Source organism: Phaethon lepturus, unplaced genomic scaffold (assembly GCF_000687285.1).
Source record: "Phaethon lepturus isolate BGI_N335 unplaced genomic scaffold, ASM68728v1 scaffold19717, whole genome shotgun sequence".
Lineage (NCBI taxonomy): Eukaryota > Metazoa > Chordata > Aves > Phaethontiformes > Phaethontidae > Phaethon > Phaethon lepturus.
Window position 1 is genome coordinate 15,258 of NW_010554272.1, and position 21,057 is coordinate 36,314.

General features: G+C 36.1%; 1 protein-coding gene across 1 annotated transcript in view; it reads right to left on the bottom strand.

Moving 5' to 3' along the window:
• The window catches only part of MKL2 (MKL/myocardin-like 2), a 57,124-nt gene that overhangs the window by 5,035 nt on the left and 31,032 nt on the right, over positions 1-21,057 (bottom strand). Inside the window, exons 3-11 of the mRNA XM_010291809.1 lie at positions 20,346-20,401; positions 19,716-19,791; positions 18,483-18,644; positions 17,701-17,885; positions 10,882-11,022; positions 9,140-9,387; positions 7,424-7,577; positions 4,243-5,268; positions 2,695-2,850 (exon numbers count right to left, since the gene is read on the bottom strand). Coding sequence (XP_010290111.1) covers positions 2,695-2,850; positions 4,243-5,268; positions 7,424-7,577; positions 9,140-9,387; positions 10,882-11,022; positions 17,701-17,885; positions 18,483-18,644; positions 19,716-19,791; positions 20,346-20,401 — 2,204 coding nt within the window. The remainder of the gene's footprint in view (positions 1-2,694; positions 2,851-4,242; positions 5,269-7,423; positions 7,578-9,139; positions 9,388-10,881; positions 11,023-17,700; positions 17,886-18,482; positions 18,645-19,715; positions 19,792-20,345; positions 20,402-21,057) is intronic.

Below are 21,057 nucleotides of genomic sequence, written 5' to 3' on the forward strand. Positions count from 1 at the left end.
AACTAAAAATATTTTCCTGCAATTTTCCAGGAAGCATGAGGAAAGTGTAATACAATTTTTCTGAAATACATTCTGAAGAGTATGAAACAGTTAAATGCAGTATGCATGGACAGTTAATAAAATGAACTTATTTCTGTTCTGATACAAACTAGCATATGTATCCACACTTGTCCTGTGCTGCCGGTTTTAAGACAGAATGGTTTGGTTTGTGCCATATGATTCTAATTTCTTTTAACTACAAATATCTATATGAGTAGTGAGGGAGAGGCAAAAGATACAACTGATGAACTTGGGTGTCAACTGTAAATTTGGTTACTGGTATATAAATTTTTTATGTCTTCAACTAATAATCCATATACTCATTGCAAATTATTCCAAGCAGTACACTACTTCTCATATTTTTAAGTTAAAGGGACAGGAAGAGGAGCTATGAATGTGTAAGCAGGTAAGACTGTTCTTTTAAATTCAGTAACACTCCCAGATACTTTTATGACAAAGGTGTGACGGATCTTAGATCGGGGATGGAGACAAAGCTCAGATAAGCTTTGTGGAATACAGTCTGAATACCAAATTAAGTCTGCTTTTACAGGGTTTAATACAGTTTTTGTTAGCTACCGGGGTCATCTGTGAAAACTGTTGTACTTTCCAGCTGTCTACCACTGAGGTGAATGGCTGTGGAGACGTCTCCTTATCACTGAATGAATTGAAGAACAAAGGCCATGTGGTAGCCAGGATGTGGAGAGACACCTCAAGTGTGTAGGGGAAAATAAAGGCAATAATCAGCTGGCTTGCATACAAATCTGAGCTACCCGAGAGAGTCTAGATGGATCCAAGGGAAACCGGTTCTGGAAAACAACTATTCATGGCGGTGATCGACTACTAGGAAGACCAACTTCATTAAAAAGTGTGAAATTAGTAAGTAGCGTTACTCACAGTTCATTAGCTCAGTCTGCCTGCTGAAATATCCAAGCCTCATGAAACGCAAACAGCAGACAGGTGGATCTAATGCTGAATGCATGAAGACTGTCCTGATCTGTTGTATCACATCAGTATTTTACATTCTGATGTAAAAATCAGTGCAATTACGCTGCCTGGTTTCCTATGTAAAAGATGGCAGTAGATGTGTGAGAAAACAGCTAGGATAGGCAGGCTGTTCAGCTCCAGGATAGCCAGATGCAGACTAAAGGCTGCTGGGAACTATGTGGTCTCCATGACAACTGATCTGAATAGGGGGAAAAGACCAGAGGGTACAATTCTTGGTTATCTCCTGCAATCCTTTCAAGGAACTTCTAGACAGCAAAGGAGGCAAACTGCTAGTCTCTGGAACAAGTACATGCCTCAGGATGACTGGAAAATTTCTATATGGGATCTGTCGAATTAACAAGCTAAAATTAGCCCCATACCAAATCCCAGAGAGCTGGATGAAATCTGAGTTTTGGATACATGTCAGTTTTGACTTCTGTAGGATAACCTTAATGTCCACGAAACTAAACAGATTGAACAAGCAGTCTGAAGAGCAATGATGCTCATTTAGTTGTGTTCCTGTATTAGCCAGCTGACTAGAGAATGGCAGGGCTTAATCATACATCTTGTAAAATAAATTCTTATCTGGAACAAGAGCCTTAGCAGAAGCCGATTAGAGAACATGGCGCAGGTAGAAGCACCAAATCACATCACAACCTGGGTTTTATGATGCACTTTTGTAAACCGAAATATAAACGTTGAAGGCTGAGATATTTTGTAACCAGTACATAACATAGCATAACAATTATCCTCCTCATCTTGAAATTTCAGTTGTTTCTGAATTATCCTTTCCTTGGGGCAGGCTAAAAAACCTTGTTCTCCTAAGTGATAGCCTTGGAGTCCATAGCACTGATAAGGAAGCAATAAAGGTCCAAACCCAATCTCTCAGTTCCTAATAATAGAGGTCAGCCTTATATAGAGAGGCTCAAAGGAGGAGAAAGCCTTTTATTTTGTGATGACTGGTGCTGATGGGTTGATATCAGTTACCATGTGAACATGCCTGGATTGGTACTTACAGCTGGGCATCCACTGCAGAAGAACATCTGTTTTGGAATGGGAAATTTCAGACCGGAGTGTTTTGGGTAGAGAGGAAGAGAAGGATCTCTCTCTCAATCATTCCCTGCATTCCTCAGCAAGAGGTATATCGTAGATATGGTTTGAGTCACTGGAGTTGCAGTCCCCAGTATCTGAGTCCGTAGCTTTCTCCGCAAGTAAGGATGAAATCAACAAAGAAAGTAGGAAAACTAAAAGGAACTCCTATAAAATAATAAATCTCAGAAGCCATAGGCAAAAGCTTTCTCTTAAGAACTGCCTACAAGACTCTTCCATTTTGAGCCCATGGCAAATAAGAGAAACTGACTGGAATACCTGGTATTCCATGCTTGTGCCAAGCATGAGGAAGAAAGTAGTAAGAGTGGTGCCATAAGAGTACCATTAAGATAAAAAGGCTTTAGCCTTATGTATTTATTTCCAACTGGAAATAAAGTTCTGCATAGACTAAAATTTTGGAAAGAGAATGAGTTACAAGCCCATTGTATCACAGAAGAACATGGTACAGAGATGTTAGGTGACTTGATCATTTATATATGATGCAGATGACACATAAAAGATTCTAAAAGCACTGCCTAGAATTAGGTTACACAACTATTTATCTTAATGCTATCCACAAACCTTTCTGATTTGTTGGGTCTGACCAAGTGCATGCTGCATGATGGTATTTTGTTTTGATTGTGGAGTGTGCATCTGAGGTGCTGTCTGGACCAGGCCAGAGGAAGAAATAGGAGCAGGTATTTGTGATGGGTTCTGTATTCCAGCTTGTGATTGAGCCTAAAGGATAAGATAAAATATTTGCATTACTTATATCTCACAGTAAATGACATAATGTAAAAATCTATTGCATAGATTATGCAGAATAGCAGTAGCATGTATTCTGGGAAGGATAAGCATGAACTGTGTATAGGAGACTAAATTTTTACTTTGTTTGGTACTGGTGAGTTCCCAGATAAAAGGTGGTGTTTATTTTGCCAATGGAGTTTAAGAAAGATAAAGACAAACTGGAGAGGGTCCAGTGGAGAGCAATGAAAATAATAAGAGATAGAGCATAACCAGTAGGAACTATAAGAAGGGACTATAAGAACTGGGTCTAAGTAACCAGAAAGAGGAAACTGATGATGCAAGAAAAAGGTTGGTTTTTAGAAGACCATTAAAAACATGGTCACTAAAAGGCAAGAAGCGTGTCTAACCTCAGGAAAGACAATTTTAGCTGATAGTTACTTTCTGCAGTATCAGTGAAGTGAAATACCAAAACAAGCTGCTTAAGGTTGTTACAGAATTCTAGCAAGATTTTAGAACAGTTTAGACAGAGATCTGTCTGGGTGCATAGCTACCAGGCACAGCTCTTGCACTGCACGCTGTGGGGCCCATCCCCATCAGAATTTTACAGCCCTCGTAAGTATTCTAAATGTGATGGCACACATGCTAGCATCAAAGCCTAGGCCCACAACAGCCAAGTACACGCTGGAGCTGAAGGAATACTTTGCTGGCACAATTATCGTGTGGGTGGCAGAGGATTTCATCTAGCTATGGCCCAATAATGCCACTGGGAAGTATATGTTTAATTCCACCTTAAACCAACACGTAAAACTGTTTCAGGTTGGTCAGATTACTCTTATACCTTTTCATTTATAACCCATCTTGGTTTATGCTCTATTTATTCACTGTGATATTACCTATAATCAGCCTAGAAATAGTATTTGTGTAGCCATGGTTTCTTTTTATAACTCCACTGGAGTTCTACAACCTAGCATTCGCGTTTTTAAATATAATGAGTCATCACCACACAAGGAAGTTCAAACAAACGTTTTGCAAACAGGTACACCTCAAAACAGAGGACTGGATTTGTAGCTCTATTACAATTTAGAGTTAACAAAATGGTGGTATATGCTGATAGAAATCAAAACCAACTGCGCATGGAGGCAGGACTTGGTAAGACAATTACTTTTCAGGGAAGAGTATCTGGGAACAAAAGTTGCAAAGAAAGCAAGTACTAGAAATTATAAAGGAGATTGCTCTCAAGTTTTTCTACTCTTTTCCCTAAAGCAGGAACAGGCTAAGCCTGATTTTTAAGTTAATCTTACAAGCAGCACATTTACTTATTTATACTAAATTATGTAAATAGTGCCATGCAGTTTACATGATGAAAAATAAACACACCCTTACCTGCAACTTTATATTTCCGACTGGTAGCTGCACTGCAGTGGTAGAATTCGGTCCCTGGATAGATAATGGAAGGAGGAGCTGTGCAGTTCCTTGGGTAGTTAATAAAGCTTGAGGTTGGGCAACAACTGCAGTTTGCGGCTGCTTCTGTGGACTAACATAAAATTGAGAAATGGCATTCTGAGGTTCAGCTTTGGCCACAGGTATCTCCTGCTTGATAACAACCGCCTTTTTGGCAATGGGATTCTGGCCACTAGTATATACTGATTGTCCTAAAGAATGACTAGCTACAGGTACAGACTGACTTGTACTAGAGCAGTCAGTAAGAGCATTTTCATCTTTGACAGCAGCACTGAATTGCTTCTGTTCCAAAGCAGCTGAGTTAACAGAACTCTGAGACTGGTGCTGTTGTCCCCGTTTTTCAACCTCAAGTTGCATTTTCAGTACTTCCACAAGTTTTTGCTCTTGTTCCAGTTTCCTTTTGAGCTCTTCAATCTGCTTTTCTTTTTCTTGAAGCTTGCGGTCCTTTTCTGCTACATCAAACTCCATGGTTGAGATGCTTCCACTACTGCGACTCTGATTATCATCACTTGTATTTGCTTTTAGTGGTGAAGTACTTAAGAACTGGGATGGTGACATCATGGTCATCATTTCTGTGAAAGTATCTGCCATACTAGTATCATCTGTGCTTAGACTAGATTGTTCTGAAGGAGAGGGAGATATAGGCAAAGGAGAGCTAATATTTTCGCTATTTACTACTTTGCAGCCAGGTCCACTAGATGTGTTTTCTGAAGGAAAGCTGGGTATCGTATTAGCCACTGGTTTATTTAGTGTTGCAACAGGAAATGCCACAGTCACTTCCCCAGTGTTACCTGTGGCCCCAGTAGAAGTGGTTACTGTAACAGAGCTACTAGTAGCAACCCCATTGTTATTAAGATCTTGATAGGGTTTCAGACGCTCAATAAGATCTGTTTTTGTTCCAGACACTGGTAATCCCCTCAATTTCAACTCCATTTTAAGCTCCGCTACCTGAAATAAAATAAAGCACGATCATTTAAAAAAAAAAACAAAAACTTAGAACTTATTAATATACTTTCTACCTTATTACATTTTAGTAAAAAAGTATGTATTTTTCAGCATATTTGCTAGTTATTACACCTCTGGGTTCTGACAGCATGCATGATCCATAAGCAAATTTCCATCACCTGCTACTTACTTTCACTGTTTAAGTAAGTGGCCAAAACCTTAGTTGTGTTCAGTTGCTGTGCAATGAATAGTAGCAAAGTTATGCTGATTTTTCATAAATACTTAAAATGGGAAAATAAACATACAGCTCCAATTCTGGGCTAAAAACTTCTGAAGCAAACCTGTCAACGATGGTAGCAGTGCAGATAAAATGAACGCTAGCATGCTGAACCCCTTTGTTACACCATCAAGACAGATGTATTTCTGAGAAATTTTATCAGGTCAGTTGGACGATTCAATAAACCCATCAAACACAAAAAGCGCTCTCTAGAAACTAAACGGTTACAGCTATGGTTTCTTTTACAAACATAAAAAGTATAAGCAAAGTTGATCTGATTTCTGATGGAAAAATGTTCTCAATTTTCCAATAAACTTCCAGACAAAGTGAAATGCAAATGCGTTGAGTGTAACTCAATTCTGTGCTTCAAAATAACAATTTAAAAGAACAGTCACAATGAATGGCTTCTGTTTACGGTATACATCTAACTGCAGAATGTTTAGGCTCTATGTATGTTACAACCACCTCTAAAATAATAAAAAGTAGTGACCTCAGTAATATTTCAGTACTTTGCCAGTCTAGAATTTTAAATTATAGGTCTTCATGATTTGGAAATGATGAAAAGTCACAGCAACCCATTTGCATAACACTTCAAAGAACCACAGCAATTTTATGTTTATCAGCTGTTTCCCCCAGTCTGGTATCCTCTACACTTGCATTCCAGTTTTTCTGTTTTTCAACAATGCCTTTCTGAATTCTTATCAGAACTGATTCAGATGATTCAGTGTTAAAACCACCACCAGCAGATCTGCAAGTTACAAGGCTTATGTTACTGTTACCACATTAGCAGGAATACCAACAAATTATGCAGAAACGGGTAAGTGAACAGCTTTAAGCACTGCAAAGCACAAAATTAGCTATTAACTTAAATATCTTTAAAAGTTAGCAGTTAACAACTTATAGTTTGAAAAGCATATTTTAACCACCTTTGTTTGAATTACATTTTATAGACTTATTTCATATTAAAAGATTGGCTTTTACTGACAAAAATACATTACTGTCTTGAGAATTTGATCTTCTGAAACCGCTTTTTTTATCCCTTCAAGTCTAAAAAAAGTACTCACTCCCATCCCTCAGAAACCCAACACCTTGGGGTAAAGGAAGGGAGGAATGAATAAACTGCCCACTGGGTGTCCCTGCTCTTCCACTCAGGTTTGGCACATTCGTGTAGTTGCTGTTGAAAATATCTGAACCTAAACCCTCACAAGCTTCTTCAGATTCATTTTCATTAGGTCCTTAGCAGGAATTAATTCCCATGAATGTATTTCTGAAGAAAGAAAAACCTATGCAACACCTTCATATTACAGTTTAAACAGAGTTTACACAGTTATTTATAACTTCAAGAAGCTTTTATGAAATTTAGTGTTCACTTTCACATGATGTATTGAATTCTGGTAGGAAGTTCTACTCTGTTTTAATAGTGTTATGTCTGTGTTGGCCTTATAGCAGTGACCTCTCTGAGTATGTTATTTTTAGGGCATCTTTTAATTTATACTGCTTAAATACTAAAATTGTCATGAGGAACTTACTGCCCAGTGTTTAAACCTGCCTGGGCTAAAACTTCACATGAAGTGCACCACTTTATAATTTACCCAGTGTATCAAATTATGCACATATACACTCTCTTTGAAATCCTTCTTCCTCTTCGAATTCTTTTAGAAGTGCCATTTCTAGAACATACGAATGTGAGGAGGCTAAGTAAAAAAAAAAATTTAAGTCCAGAAGAGTTGTGTATGAAAACTCCAACAACCTTATTCTTAACAGTTAAGAGAAAAGTACAGTTTCCACTGGTAAATAGTATCAGGGCTTATTCTTGACAGTAACAGTTTGCAAGTTGTGACCTGTAGTGATGTACAGGAATGGACAAATCCCTCTTTTTACCTTCAAGTCATCCAAGCTTGAAGGTAGAGGTCCTGGTTTTCGGCTAGGAATATTATTATTCTGTCTTGGTGAGCTGGCGGCTGATGTTGGTGTACTGCTGTTCAAAGTATTCAGTGGCGTATTCCCGTTGTTAGTCTGTTTGTCACTCAGTGGCCTTCAAGTGATAAGAAAAAGGGGAACAATAATGTCAATGTTAAATATATTGTGTTTTCAGTTAAGAAGCTGTGATTCTGAATCTCATGTCTATCAAGTTAATTAACAAATTTTTTTTTACAAATACATATTTAACGTAAGACATTACTACTAAATATTTTTAGTGTAATAGCACAGAGAAGAAACCATAAGAGAGTAGTATGTTGCTACTTTATTTTCTCCTCAGTTAAGTGTACTAACTTATGCTTCATAGTTTTTATTATTGTCATGGTATCCCTGAAGGATACTATGGACTGCAGAATCAGTTTATACAAACTAATAATCAGCTAGGGCACTAGTTACTTTCTTGTTTGACATCAATTAAAAAAAACCCCAATATTGTGTATGTATCAACCTTACATACACATCCAATGTTCATGTAATGAAGGACCAAGGTGAAGGCGGTTTACTCTGAAGGTGATGCAATTTTTATCAGCTGTACTCATAAGAATAATCTCATACAAGGATCTCTAAATAATAGTAAAAAATTTTAAAATGCCATCATTTACACTAGGTACCATAAGTCCGCTCTTTTATTTCGTTCAAGTGATTTATGAAGAAATGTTTCTGAAATGTCAGTAAATGGAACATAAGAAGCGTGGGTAAGCAGGCAGAAACATCTCTAGTCCAAATGTTAGGATACATGGTAATTACAAATATAACCACAGATGGCATCTAACTTTCTAGCCTCCCTTGCTGAGGAAAAATAACTCAGTGAAAACTCATTAAAAAAAAAAAAACAACAGTTGAAAGTAATTTGAATTTAGAGTTGTGTGACTGTGGCATATTACATTATAAGCACTTCTAGGAAAAGAGAATGAAACTCTGCAGATACTCAAATTCTCATTCTGCTATAGCGTGCTGGTAATTCTTTAAAGATTTATTTTTCTGACTACTTCTACCTATAAATCAGAAAATATACTTCTCACTGTTAAAAGTGCTAAAGTTCAACACTGAGGAACTCATAAGCAATAGAAATTAAGCTATAAACAATACACAAATTTTATTTAATTTGAAATTACTCTTTCTTCTTATTTGTAAACTGCAAGAATGTGGTCTGTGAAACTGATATAAAAAGACAATAAAAACACAACAATAGTATGTGTCTTTGTAAAAGCCATTGTCTGTGAGCTTCTCTTCTGCTCTGCTTGCCTATGTCATATTTGAGTGAAAATGGTGCCAAAACTTTCCTGCTTTTGTATAAATGCTTTTGAGTTTCAAATACGCATCTGGTTGGAAAAAATGCATCTGACAGGTAGGAGGTTCTGTTTCCATGGCATGCAAAAATAACTAGGACCATTTAAGGGCTTACCAGACTTCAGGAGTGTTTTAACAAGAGAACCACCTCATCACCTTGTTAAATAAGGCAAATAATACCCACAGTGATGCACGTTGCTGTTTAAGTTTTTTTGGGTTCCACCTGTCTCTCTAACGCTTGCAAAACATGTTTACTTCTAAAGCACTAAAATCTGTAATTGATGTATATATCTTTTCTTTAAAGGACACAAACAATGCTTCACATACTTCAGCGGTGCAGGTAGAATTGTCTGGTAGTTGTAGTGTTGCTGCTGTTGGCTCAGGATCTGCAGCTGCAAAAACAGTTGCTGCTGTTGTAGCAGACGAGCATAGTTGGAGTCCATCTGTGGCTCATTTTTCTCACCTTTCTGATCAGGTGGAATATATTGATGATACTTCAATTTTTTCACCCTTGGCTTAGGTTCTTTACATTTCTTGCTCCGGTGCTTATCATTTGGGTTCTTTGGGTGGCTTTGCTGTTTATGGTTGGAAGAGGTTGAAACAACTGTAACAGACAGCTCATTTACAAGCAGTTATGCAAGCTAAAAGCATAAGGAGCACATTTACTGCAAAGAGTTGCTGAATACAACTATCCCTGCAAACCTGCCCAAAAGGATCACTTACCATCCTTGAAAAGTTAACGTATTCAGCTGGCTTATAATGTGCACTAGAATGTGCACAAACTCACAGTTTGTGAATGTTTAATAGATGGCACAAATGAAGCTAAGGGATTCTGCTAGTCACGACCTGTCATTGCAAAGAGGCATTCTTCTTAAACAGGTAAGTTCAAAGCCACTTAGCACTTTGTACAAGAAAAAGCTAGTATCTTAAACTCCACCTGTAAACACTTGCAGGTCAGAAGTACTTACAGGTCCACATTAAAAGCATGGACAGACAGTCCTATAAATTACAGAATCACTATTACGAAACTTTGAGCAGTATCCTTATTAGCAATACCTGCACATGTGGTAAAACTCTCTTCTTTTACAAGCTCTTTGAAATTACTTTGAGTAAAAGTTGAAGGCAGTTACCTAGTCATACAGAAAGTATCAAAGTTGATCCATAAATGTGCACATTTATTATACAGATAGCCTGTTTTGAGGGATATCTGAATTGGTCATTAAGGTCCAGCATTAAGTAAGCTGGTACAAGTCCAGTGATTTCACTGGATATAGCCAAATTTATACTAGAATCTAACTAGGGATGACCCTAGTTAGAGGTCATCCTTGTAAACTTAACCAAGAATTAATTTCATGTAGTTAGACAGAAGTCTACATACATATAATGATTACACAGCTGAAGACCTTTGGACAAAGTTGCTGAAATTAAATATTATAGACATCTTCTAACACAACCCCGTCTCTGATTGTAGTTGAAAAAATTTTCCATGCTGCTGGCTAGGTCAGTGCAGAAAAAAGAATTGAGTATGTTCTTCCGATATTCAAATACAACGATACAGTAACTTCTCTCACACAGTGTGTTCTGCTTATACAATAAATGAACTAAGAAAATAGCTGCGGAAAAGGATCAATGCTGTTCACCAGTTTGGCTATAAGACTATGAATGCGGCTGCCTCTGTTCCAACTAAATGATCCTGCTTACAAAACTAGATTAGAAAAGATTAATTTCACCAATAGTAAGCAGAAACTTAATACTGCAAAAATCTACTGCCCTCATTTCTGAAAACCTTCCCTAGCAATGCAATGCCTAATTCTGCTTGAAAACTTTTGTCAACTGTACCATAAGGACCTCTTGAAATAATGAGCCAGTCCCTAAAAGTGTTAATGGTTGATCTTGGCATGCAAAAGCTTTCAGTCAACAACCCAGTATGTTCTCCTGAACACTAATAAAAGTTGTTGTTAGTTGTAGGAGCTATAACATTACTCATGTATTTTTTCATTAAGCATAGCATTGGAAAAGGGCATAGATGAAGAACACAGTCCTCAGATGGCATTATTACAGATACCTACCTTTACTAACGTTGGCCCAGGCTTTGCTGCAGATACAGTATTTGTGGTCAGGGTGGTTGTAGCAGTAGAACGTGTAACGTGCTGTTCAATTGTAGATGGAGTTTTGAGAAATTCAGGAACTGGAGAGGTTAAAGGTGGATACTAGTATTAAAAAAAATATAAGGAAAAAGAGAAACATTAAAAACATCCACAGTCTGAATAATTGAAAAAAACGTGAAAAGATTAAGACAATTTACTATCATGTCAAATTCACAAAATAATTTTAGGAGTAATGGTGAAAACAGGACTCTCTTGTGTGCATGTCCACAAGTGTTCTATAAAGGCACATTTTGGCACACTTCAAATACAATAAACTGGTTTCTTACCTTGACTTCCTACTTTGCATTCTAACTACTGCATGTAAATGTATCCAAAAAGTTGTTTTTATTAATACAGGATTTACTTCTTGTTTCACCAAAGCAAAACAGTAATTGATTTTAGTACCAATTTCTGTAGTACATCATAATAAATATTTTTCCAACATTAACATTTTTCTTTATTATTATTGTTGTTGTTTTTTCTGCAGGTAAAAAGAATGCTAACCAGAAAGGATTTATAACAATGTACAAAAAAAAGCCCTCAATGAAGGTCTTTTTCATAACCTTTACACTGTTGTTTTAATTTGCAGAATTCTTTTCTCCTTTTAACATATATGAAAACAAATTAAGAAATACTATGAAAACATTTTCTTTCTGTCTTTCTTACAAAATCATAAAAAAAGAGCTGGAAGAACCTTCAGAAGTAGCCTCACCCATTCAAGTCAGGCACATTTTACTTAAACTGCTCCTAACATGTATTTGTCTCTGGTTGGTAGCCCAGAATCAGATTAACTAATTGATGCCAGTTCTTAACTTTATAATTGCAGAATTTTTCTAGAATTGACAGCTGTGAAAGTACTTTTGCTCCTGGCATAAGGATAACAAAAAAGAGAAGGTAGTTGGTCAGAATTACAGGAAAAGGTTATGTCAGGTAAGCATTAACAAGTTTCAAATTAACAAGTTTCATATATGAAGACTTCTAGAACAGAAGAATTACAGATTTTAAGACTATAACTAATTTCTATACTTTTATATGCAACCAAGTACAGAAAAATAGTTCAAACAATTGTATTAATTATAAAGAAAAGGAGAGATAAGGGTTAAAAATAATTAAAGGAAGAATGAATGGTTAGCAAGTGTTAGCAGAGGTACCACCATTTGTTGTTACTCTCCTTGAAGTAACATTAAAATTTGACCCTAGACACACTACATACATACTGAAGCAGCCTCCTGAAGTTACAGAAAACACTGCTTTATTACTATAGAGGCCTTCGCTGTTTTCTGTCTGTGAAGTCAGAACCTTGTGTACACAAGGACAATCTTACCACCCAAACTAGTACTGTCAGAAAAGCCTGTGTCTAATGAAGGTCAAACATCAACACAGGAAAACGAACTTGTCATCTCACAATGATCACACAGCAGCAGAGCACATGTATTTTGAAGAGATCACTTCCTAGAGTATTTTCATGGCAACCACACCTCTGACTCTGCCAGGAGGTGCACTTCTTCCGTATTTGACCACCAGCCCAATGATACTACTGTGTAAGTACAATACAGTAGCTTGAACTTCACTGAGTTGGTTCCCTTGCTGTTACAAACATCATGTGTGTAACTTCTTCTATAAACTTACTAAATTCCATAGAGGCTTATTTTATTATTTTTTTTCATTCTTATTCTTTTACTGGCACCACTATGCCTCCCAAAAAATTCCCAGAAGTTTTCTTACATAATATCCAAACTTCACTGAGCTTAACTTTGTCATACCAATTTTCTTCTCTTCTGAAATTGTCTTCTGATTTAAAACCTAATTCCTTCTGGAGTGAATAACCCTCTGATGGGATATACTCTGTACATAAACAGATCTCAGCCCTTGTTTTTCTAGCTACACAAATGAGTTTTTATTCTTTTCTCATAAAAGATTTTTCATTCTCTGATCATCCTTGTGTTAGAGGTTTCATTAGTCTTTCCTGGATTTAAGTAACTGTAAAATATATAGGATATTCCATATGGGGTCTCACTGGATCGCTACAGTGGCATTAACACTTTGACCAGAATCATCTTTTCTGACATACTTGCAGTTTTACAGAGGAAGTACACAGTAGCTCACATCACTTCACTGCAGCCCAACTGTCTTTTCCTCAGTTTTCTCTTGAGTCAGAGTCCCCAGGTTTCCACATTTCTTTTTCAAGGGACAGAGAGGTGTTGTGTATTTTTCTTTCCAAGAACTATTCCATTCTGTTGGAATTGCATTTCTCTCCTAAAAGCCAAATCAGCCAGTCCTTTGTGCATAATAACAATCCAACTCTGCGCTGACTATGCCTTCCAACTTCTGTTGTGATCTGTGTTAATGGCAACATGAAACCAGAATGTCCCCAGATCAACTCCTACAGAGCACTATTACCGACTTCCTTTCAACCCAATATTTCCCTCTTTCTGTCTTCTCTGCTAATCTCCATCTTCTCCAGTTTTGCCAGTGTTTAGTATCATACAGTATTACATCCAGACAGATGAGATCAGTTGCATTTCCATTGTTTAAGAAAGCGATTAGATCACCTAGTACAATATTCCTTTTATAAAAGCCCATCCATTTCCCTTCTATTCCTACTAGTAAGCACCGTTTTTCTTCAGAATACATTCTAAAACACTGCATTCTAATTAAGTCACACCGTACTTCTCCCCAGTTCATTTCTTCTTGTGCTTTACTATTCTTCCATGAGATTGTACCACAAAGGACTTAAATCAGTTTGCTAAAAACACTTGGTACACATTTTGCAACTTTATGTCCTAGTTCTTTTATGTTTCTGGGATGGCAATTCAATTATCAAGCTGCCAGTCTGCATGCACTAAGCTCTCTGACTTTTGCTTACAATTAAATTATAATAGTTTCCCCCCCATCTCTGCATTTCTTTTATACATTTTTCTGCGTCTCCAGCCGTCAGCTGCCAACAGGCAGCTATAGCTAGCTTGCCATAACCTAAACTGTGTGGTGGGTTGCACAGCCATCCAGAGGAAATTGGTATGCCACGCCTCTTGCCATAGAGTAAATTACTTTTTCCTTATATTAATTGTTATCCTAAACTACAAAGGATTAATGGCTACATGAAATACAAAGCTTTTTACAGACTTCCAAATTTTAGCTGCAATTGTCAGATGAGGCAATGAACCATGCTTATCACTGACTTGATAAATTATTAAATTCAAAAAACTAAATTAACAGGTCTCAAATTCTTGATTACTTCATGAATTAATGTAAAAAATATTTTCTTTGAACAGATCTTCTATTTCCAGTTACAGATAATATGATTTCTGGACGTTTTCTTCTAACTGCAAACAAGCATCTAGTAGGTCAACAAGCTACAGTGAATATATTAAGAAAATAGTCATTATATTCTGTCTCATCAAGCAAAATGCTTCCAATTTTTTTGAAGATAACTGTTTCATGTCTTCAGAATTGTGAACACCACGATTTGTTTTGTTTAGAGTGGTGTGGTTAAAATCCCTTAATCCTTACCAGATGCAAGTACCTCAGGTTAAAGCAAGTTTTAGGTCATCAGTCAATGCGAGCTGAAGGTTCTCAAAGTTATGTTATGTCCTCTGAGGCCTGGAAATGTGTGGAGGAGGAAGTCTTGACAAGAACTCTGGCTGCACTCTGCTGTTTTCAAAACATGCTTTGTATTTTATGTTGTAATAAAATATAAAATTTGTCAGATGAAATTAAAAGAATTAAAAGCAATTTCCCAGACACATCTCCTGTAGACACATGCTGTGCTGTTACTCTTTATTTCAAAAGGAACAACAAGGTAAGCATCTGTTGTATCCTGTAGAAGAGCAGCTTTGCATTTTAGATCTGTGCACATAAGCGGCTGTAATATGTTATGAAATCCATAAGCAAAGGATTGAAGTTCTATCTGAAGTGCTTTTTCAATCAAGTTCAAGTGCTCTGTTATTTTGTTGCTGCAATCACATATCTATCTCATACTTCCTACTTGAAAAGCTTTTGGAATGTATTGCTTTGAGTATTTTTATTTAAGTCTCCATTAGGAACCTAACTCTTTACTTAGGAATCTAATTTCATGTGGTTTGTTTTGAACTTATTCAACACAAATTACATTCTCTCAACATGAAACCCAATTCACATCATAATCCGTATGTTAGGGAACAATGAAATAAAACAGATGTGTCATACTTTGTGTCCAGCATTGTTTTTGAATATGAACTTTGCAATACTTCTTCTATCTACTATAGCAATAAGAAAACCAAGGAGAGTAATTCCAGGTCCTGAACTACTCAGTTGTCAAGTACCCATGGTCATTAAGAGAATAACATCTTTGGAGCACAAACAATATTTATCTCATATGTAACTGTTTAACTTTACATTACTTTATACAGTAAGAACTCAGTATTCAGTTCTGTCTTATCTTTTGCTCGTGTCTTAATTTATATATTGCAGCACAGTTCCCTATGTAGAGCCCTGGCTTTGCTATGAATCTCCTGAGAGTTTAAATGTATAAATAAATGCATTTTCCAAAAGAATGCTTAATACAAAGACAAGCACGAAAATAATTTGAACTGAAAAGTTATGCATCTTTTTCTCCTTTGTGTAGTAGAGAAAGTGAAGGAATTTCTCCTGAAAAAAATCCATTATAAATTACAGTTATCAACATTAACCTGAAGAATACTACACATTTATAGTAGTACCATTCACATATTGGTCAAATTTTGATAGTCTTAAATTCTTTCAAAATAAAGTATTTTAATATTTGTGTTATACAGGCTAGAACAACTCTTTTTTACCAGGTAGAGACTTGTAAGAAATGAAACAAGTTAAAGTCCTGAGGCTTCCAAATTTCCATCAAATTCACACTTCCTGCTTAAGGAATACTGCTCAAATTAATACAAAACATTTCAGCTAATTAAACAAAAACGACAACATTACCAAAATTTCTGTGTTTGCTTATACACGCGTGGTATATTGATACCAAGTGCACAAAGCTGAGTGCATGACATTTGTAAGTCACAGCATATATACACACACACACATATATATATATAAAAAAAATACTGTGATGAAAACCCACGTCTTTTGATTAAATAATTTGTTGAAGTGTAAACGTGCATAGTATGGTAAAATGCATCCATCGGAAACAAATTATTTTTCTGTGATAATATAGCTGCCTTCATTTATGTACAACAGGAAAATGGGCTTACTGGGAGAAACTAGTTCACGATCAAGGACTTTTTTCTAGCATACATGATTGCTCAGCAGACATACATAAATTTGATTCAACAACTAATTCAGCATTGATACAAGGCAAAATTTTTGTTACTCTCCATTTCAACACATAAACACAAACTAATGGATCCTCTAGGCAAGTATACATCAGAATATAAACACAATCTGCCATTTAAGTAGCTCTGTCAGTCTCAAATGAACAAGCTTTTAATGAGTGGAGATGAGTACTGTTAAATCTGGCTAGTCTGGAGTCTGCTGACCGTTCAAGCTAGTTGCCATCAGACAACATGTGATGACTTTGCTTGCCTTTCCCTCCACCGCAGCCTTAATTTGGGTCTCTCTTTCTCTATCCAGAGAAAAAGTTCCATTAAAGTTGCAGAAATCTACTTAAAAGCAAAGCCTTCTCCTTTTAACTGGGCTTAAGTTAGAGAATTTAAAATTACTAGCTGAGGTATGACAGAAAACATAAACTTAATCTATTTAAGCTAAACATAGTAACCTTTAAATAAATACATATATCTCATTAATGAATAAACTTACTGATTAACTCAAAGGTGAAGATAAAGACCTGTGAAGCAAGCGCTGCACAAGATATTCTAGAAAGCATCCAGGTAACTGTATGATTACGCATATAACCCTGTGTTTCCAGTAGCTAATAGAAGACAAAAGAAATTCGTTTGTAGTACATGATGTTTGTTTCATTACTGTTTTGGCAAATTACATCAGCACTTTTATAATGTGTTTAAAGATAGGGTAAGCAATGTTACTGTCCATTTCAAATCACTAAATCAAATTGTTGTAAGAAGAGCTCTCTTTCAAAACTAATTTTTGCAATTCTTGTGAGAACAGTCAAGTGTTTTCATTCAAATCAACTGTTTTTTAAATCCTCATGCATTTAAATGCTCTACTGTAAAGATGACATTTTATCTGCCATGGCAGACTTGGTTACTTTCTTTTTAAGTAATTCAAGAAAATACTAAAAACCTCATAGAAAAATCAACATAAAAGTTATTTTCATTTCTTAAATAGTAAGTTCCTTAGGCAGTATTTTAAAACTATAGGAGAGAACATTTAAATTATGTGGGAAACCTTATTTTTTATGGACTTTTCTGGAGATAATGGAACTGACGTCAACTGTTGTTGTTTCAGCTAAGTTTAATTCTTAACGAGTTCAAGACCTTGCTCAGAATGCAGACAGACATTAAGTAATCAATAACAGCTGGAGTAAACCATGAATATGACCTTTTAAGCGACTTCTGGGAAAGCTGTAGATCTTCTACAGCCCATAATGAATTTCAGTGAATTTATGGCTTTACTACAGTTGATGGGAATTTCATCATTGCCAACAGCAGGGTGCTAGTCTATACACTCCCAAACAGCAAATGGAGTCCCAGAGACTCCTTTTCAACAGTACATGTATTAAGTCCATGTGAAACTATGCCCCATTTCTATCGTGCCAGACCAGAAAACATACTGTGAAGATTTTGTTTCAACATTTAAAAACTGTACCTGTGTAGACGTAGTAGCATTTGGTGTTACTGGTGATGGTGAGTCACTTGTTTTTGGCTCACCAGGGGAAGCTGCTGAACCCTGGGATTCTTGGCTGGCTGGCTGATCTGGTGATAAAGCATCACTGCTGTCTTCATCAAATGAATAATCATCCAAAGCTTGAGGATAATTCTCTTGTCCAACTGCTAGAATGTTTACAAAGAAACAAGCAAAACAATTCTTTTAAGTTACACAAATCAAATTTAGATGTTGTTGTCAGGATTAGCTAATTGCTGGAAAATGATCAGTTTTCAATACAGTCTAGGCATATAGTACATAACTATTTATTGTGTTTTTAATATAATGACAGCCATATTAAATCATACTCAAGGAATTGATAAAACTAAGTGCACAGCAGAAACTGTTTTAATAAGAGATTAAAAGGTATATTCAACACGTGGAGTGCCAACAGACACCTATGACAGACTAAGTAATGGTCATGTTTGATTATTTTGTAGTAATTTTTTATTATTCATTTTTTATTATTCACTTATTATTCAATTTTTATTATTCAATTATTATTTGATTTTTATTATTCAAAGACAGTATTATACTCCCAACTACACAATTCTAACAGTTTAAAATAAAAATAAGATAACTTCAATTAAATGATGACGGAGTTTAGGACTTGGAATAAACTTTGAGTATTTTTTCTTCTAGTGAACTTTACCCTAAAGAGTTCAATTACTGTTTTCCACAATGCCATATAGATAACAGAGAGAGGCTGTGGGACTTCTACTTGCCTATAATAGCTTCTTTAACGCTGGAGTCTACAGGAAGAATATTTTTTTCTACCAGTTCCATTGGGCCAGGCCTCTGAGCAATCTTCTCATTCAGATCATCTGCCAACCGAGCTCTCTTCAGTTTCATCTGAGTGGCTTGTAGTGAAGGTTCTGCAAAGGTCTCTAAAAAAGATATATTAATTTAAATATTCTCTTCCATCTTTTCTCCAATTTCATGACAACATTGACTTGTCTTTGCAATAACCATTCCGCTTTTATCAAAAGCAGGCAAGTATTATTCTGAAAATTCTCAAATTAATAAGCAAAAATAAGATTATATGAGTAGGTGTTGTTCATCCCCATGATCATGTTTTTCTGTAAATATAACCTCTTTCTTAACAGCAGTAATACTTTTGGTAAACATTTGTATAATGTCCAACAATAAGGCAGGGAATATAAAATAATAAACGCTAATTATAATCTGAAGACAGCATTTGCTGCTGTAATGGTTTACTGGTGTAAGCTATGGTAAAGGTTTAATTAATCCATTGATTTTTGGATTCTCTCTTGACAAACATCTTAAAAAGTTTACCTTTAAAACTAGCTTCTAGCACAAAAAATATGAGTCTTCAAAATTGTATTTCAATGAAAATATGGAGATAGTCTGCCAATATGGATGTGTTCTATCAATATGGAGACTCTTCTCTGGGTTTAGTATACAAATGCATGTTTTGAAAACTAATGGCTATTAAATTGACTTGGATTATGGTCATTTGGTAATTTCTGTATTTGGTAACATTATGGTGAAACACAGTAAGAGAGCCCCTTTCATAAAAAGACTATTGTTTCAAATGACCTGAGCAACAGGTATTGTTAACAAGGCAGGGTAAAGTCAAGTTTATTAAAGACTTGGGGAGGCAGGGATAAGCACAAGGCTGTCGGGTTGTTTTAGGGTGTGAGTAGAAACTGAAGCAATATATACACTATGTGTACATACACCATGATATAATTACCATTGTAGAACAAAAGCAATATGCAATTGCAAACAAATACAGAGTTGAGAATACTTTCACTGCCATACCTATTACTATACAGATTTAGAATACAGATTACAGCAGACACTGTAAAAGTAGAGAAATAGAGCATATGAACCTTCAGAAATAATTCGTATCAAAGCCTAATTCAGTTAGAAAACTAAGCGTGTAACAGAAGTTCCTTCTAATAGTGGCTCAAAAAGTATAGGTGGGTACATACCTTCGAGGATGTGCATTCTGACCAGCTCAGAGCGGTCCGGCCTGCTGCGAATCTTGTGCTTCAAAAAATTCTCGGTCTTTGAAGGAATGAGAAAAGAGCATTAACTACCCTTGAGTAGAGGAATCAAAGTAGTTTGATAAATCACTGATGTCCAATCAATGAATATTTGCAGCTGCCTTTAGATAGGTGGACATCGCTGTTAGGACATGGGCAGTAAAGGGGTTGGGTTTGTTTTGTTCTGTTTTTCAGTCAGTTAAGCAGTGCTAATGAATTTCTGTCTTCGCCAAACAAGTTGGGAACGTTTCTGGATTTGATCCCATACCACCACACAAAATCACAATGGTATAGATTTGCTACAGAAATACTGCACAAGTATCCTGTCCTTGGCTGGAGGTAGCTATGTATCGCATTATGTCCGTAAGTTTATCCTCCCCCCCGCACCTTGCCCTGCGAAGGATTAAGAAAGTTCCTCTCAGATTTGACATCAATATTTTATTTTAATGGATTATTTCAAGATAAAAGCACATCTTATTACTGTAATGGGAATAATTTTTTCGAAGAATTTAGTATCACATACAACCAACTATCCATTTCCAGATGTTAATAACAAGTTTACAGAAAGTGGTTTACCCTGGCTCGCTCCAGGCTCTTTATCTGCTCATGGAATGCAGCTGGACTTTTCAAAGCTGTGAAGGGACAGTAAGAGTTAAATTGACAGGAAGTGATTTCCAAAAGAAGTATCTTAATCAGTAAGTTTGTATGGGTGTGTGTTTGCATCTGACCAGGCTAACATTTGACTCATGCTAGCTACATTCACATGTATTTAACAGAGATGAGGAACGCTTCTATACAGAATACTTGGAATATTTGATTTTAACAGATATTACCATGTAATAGTTAACTTTGTCACTATATACGCCAGGGTCTATTTACCAAAACTGTTCCACAGTAGAAATTTTATGAGGTAAGGTTCAGAATGCCAAAATACTGTTTCATTTATTCCACTGTATTTACTGTCTATACCTCATACTTGCTGTTACTAGAGAGAACTGGACCATCCGTTCAGAACTATTTGTGCTACAAATACAAAAAAAAAAAAAAAATTGTAGAAGCCCCAAATGTTCAGATTAGAAAACAGAATGATGGCTAGCTGCTAAATAGCCAAAAAAAGAGTAAAAAATACTATTCAGCTAGAAATAATGTGAACTGTAGAGTGCTTCATCTCAACTGGATTGTTGAAAGGAAGTAAAATGGCAGCAGACATGATCCATCTTATTTGCCACACAGATCAGAGATCAGATACTGCAAAAGAAAATCTTTAATACTTTTTGACAGTTCAGCA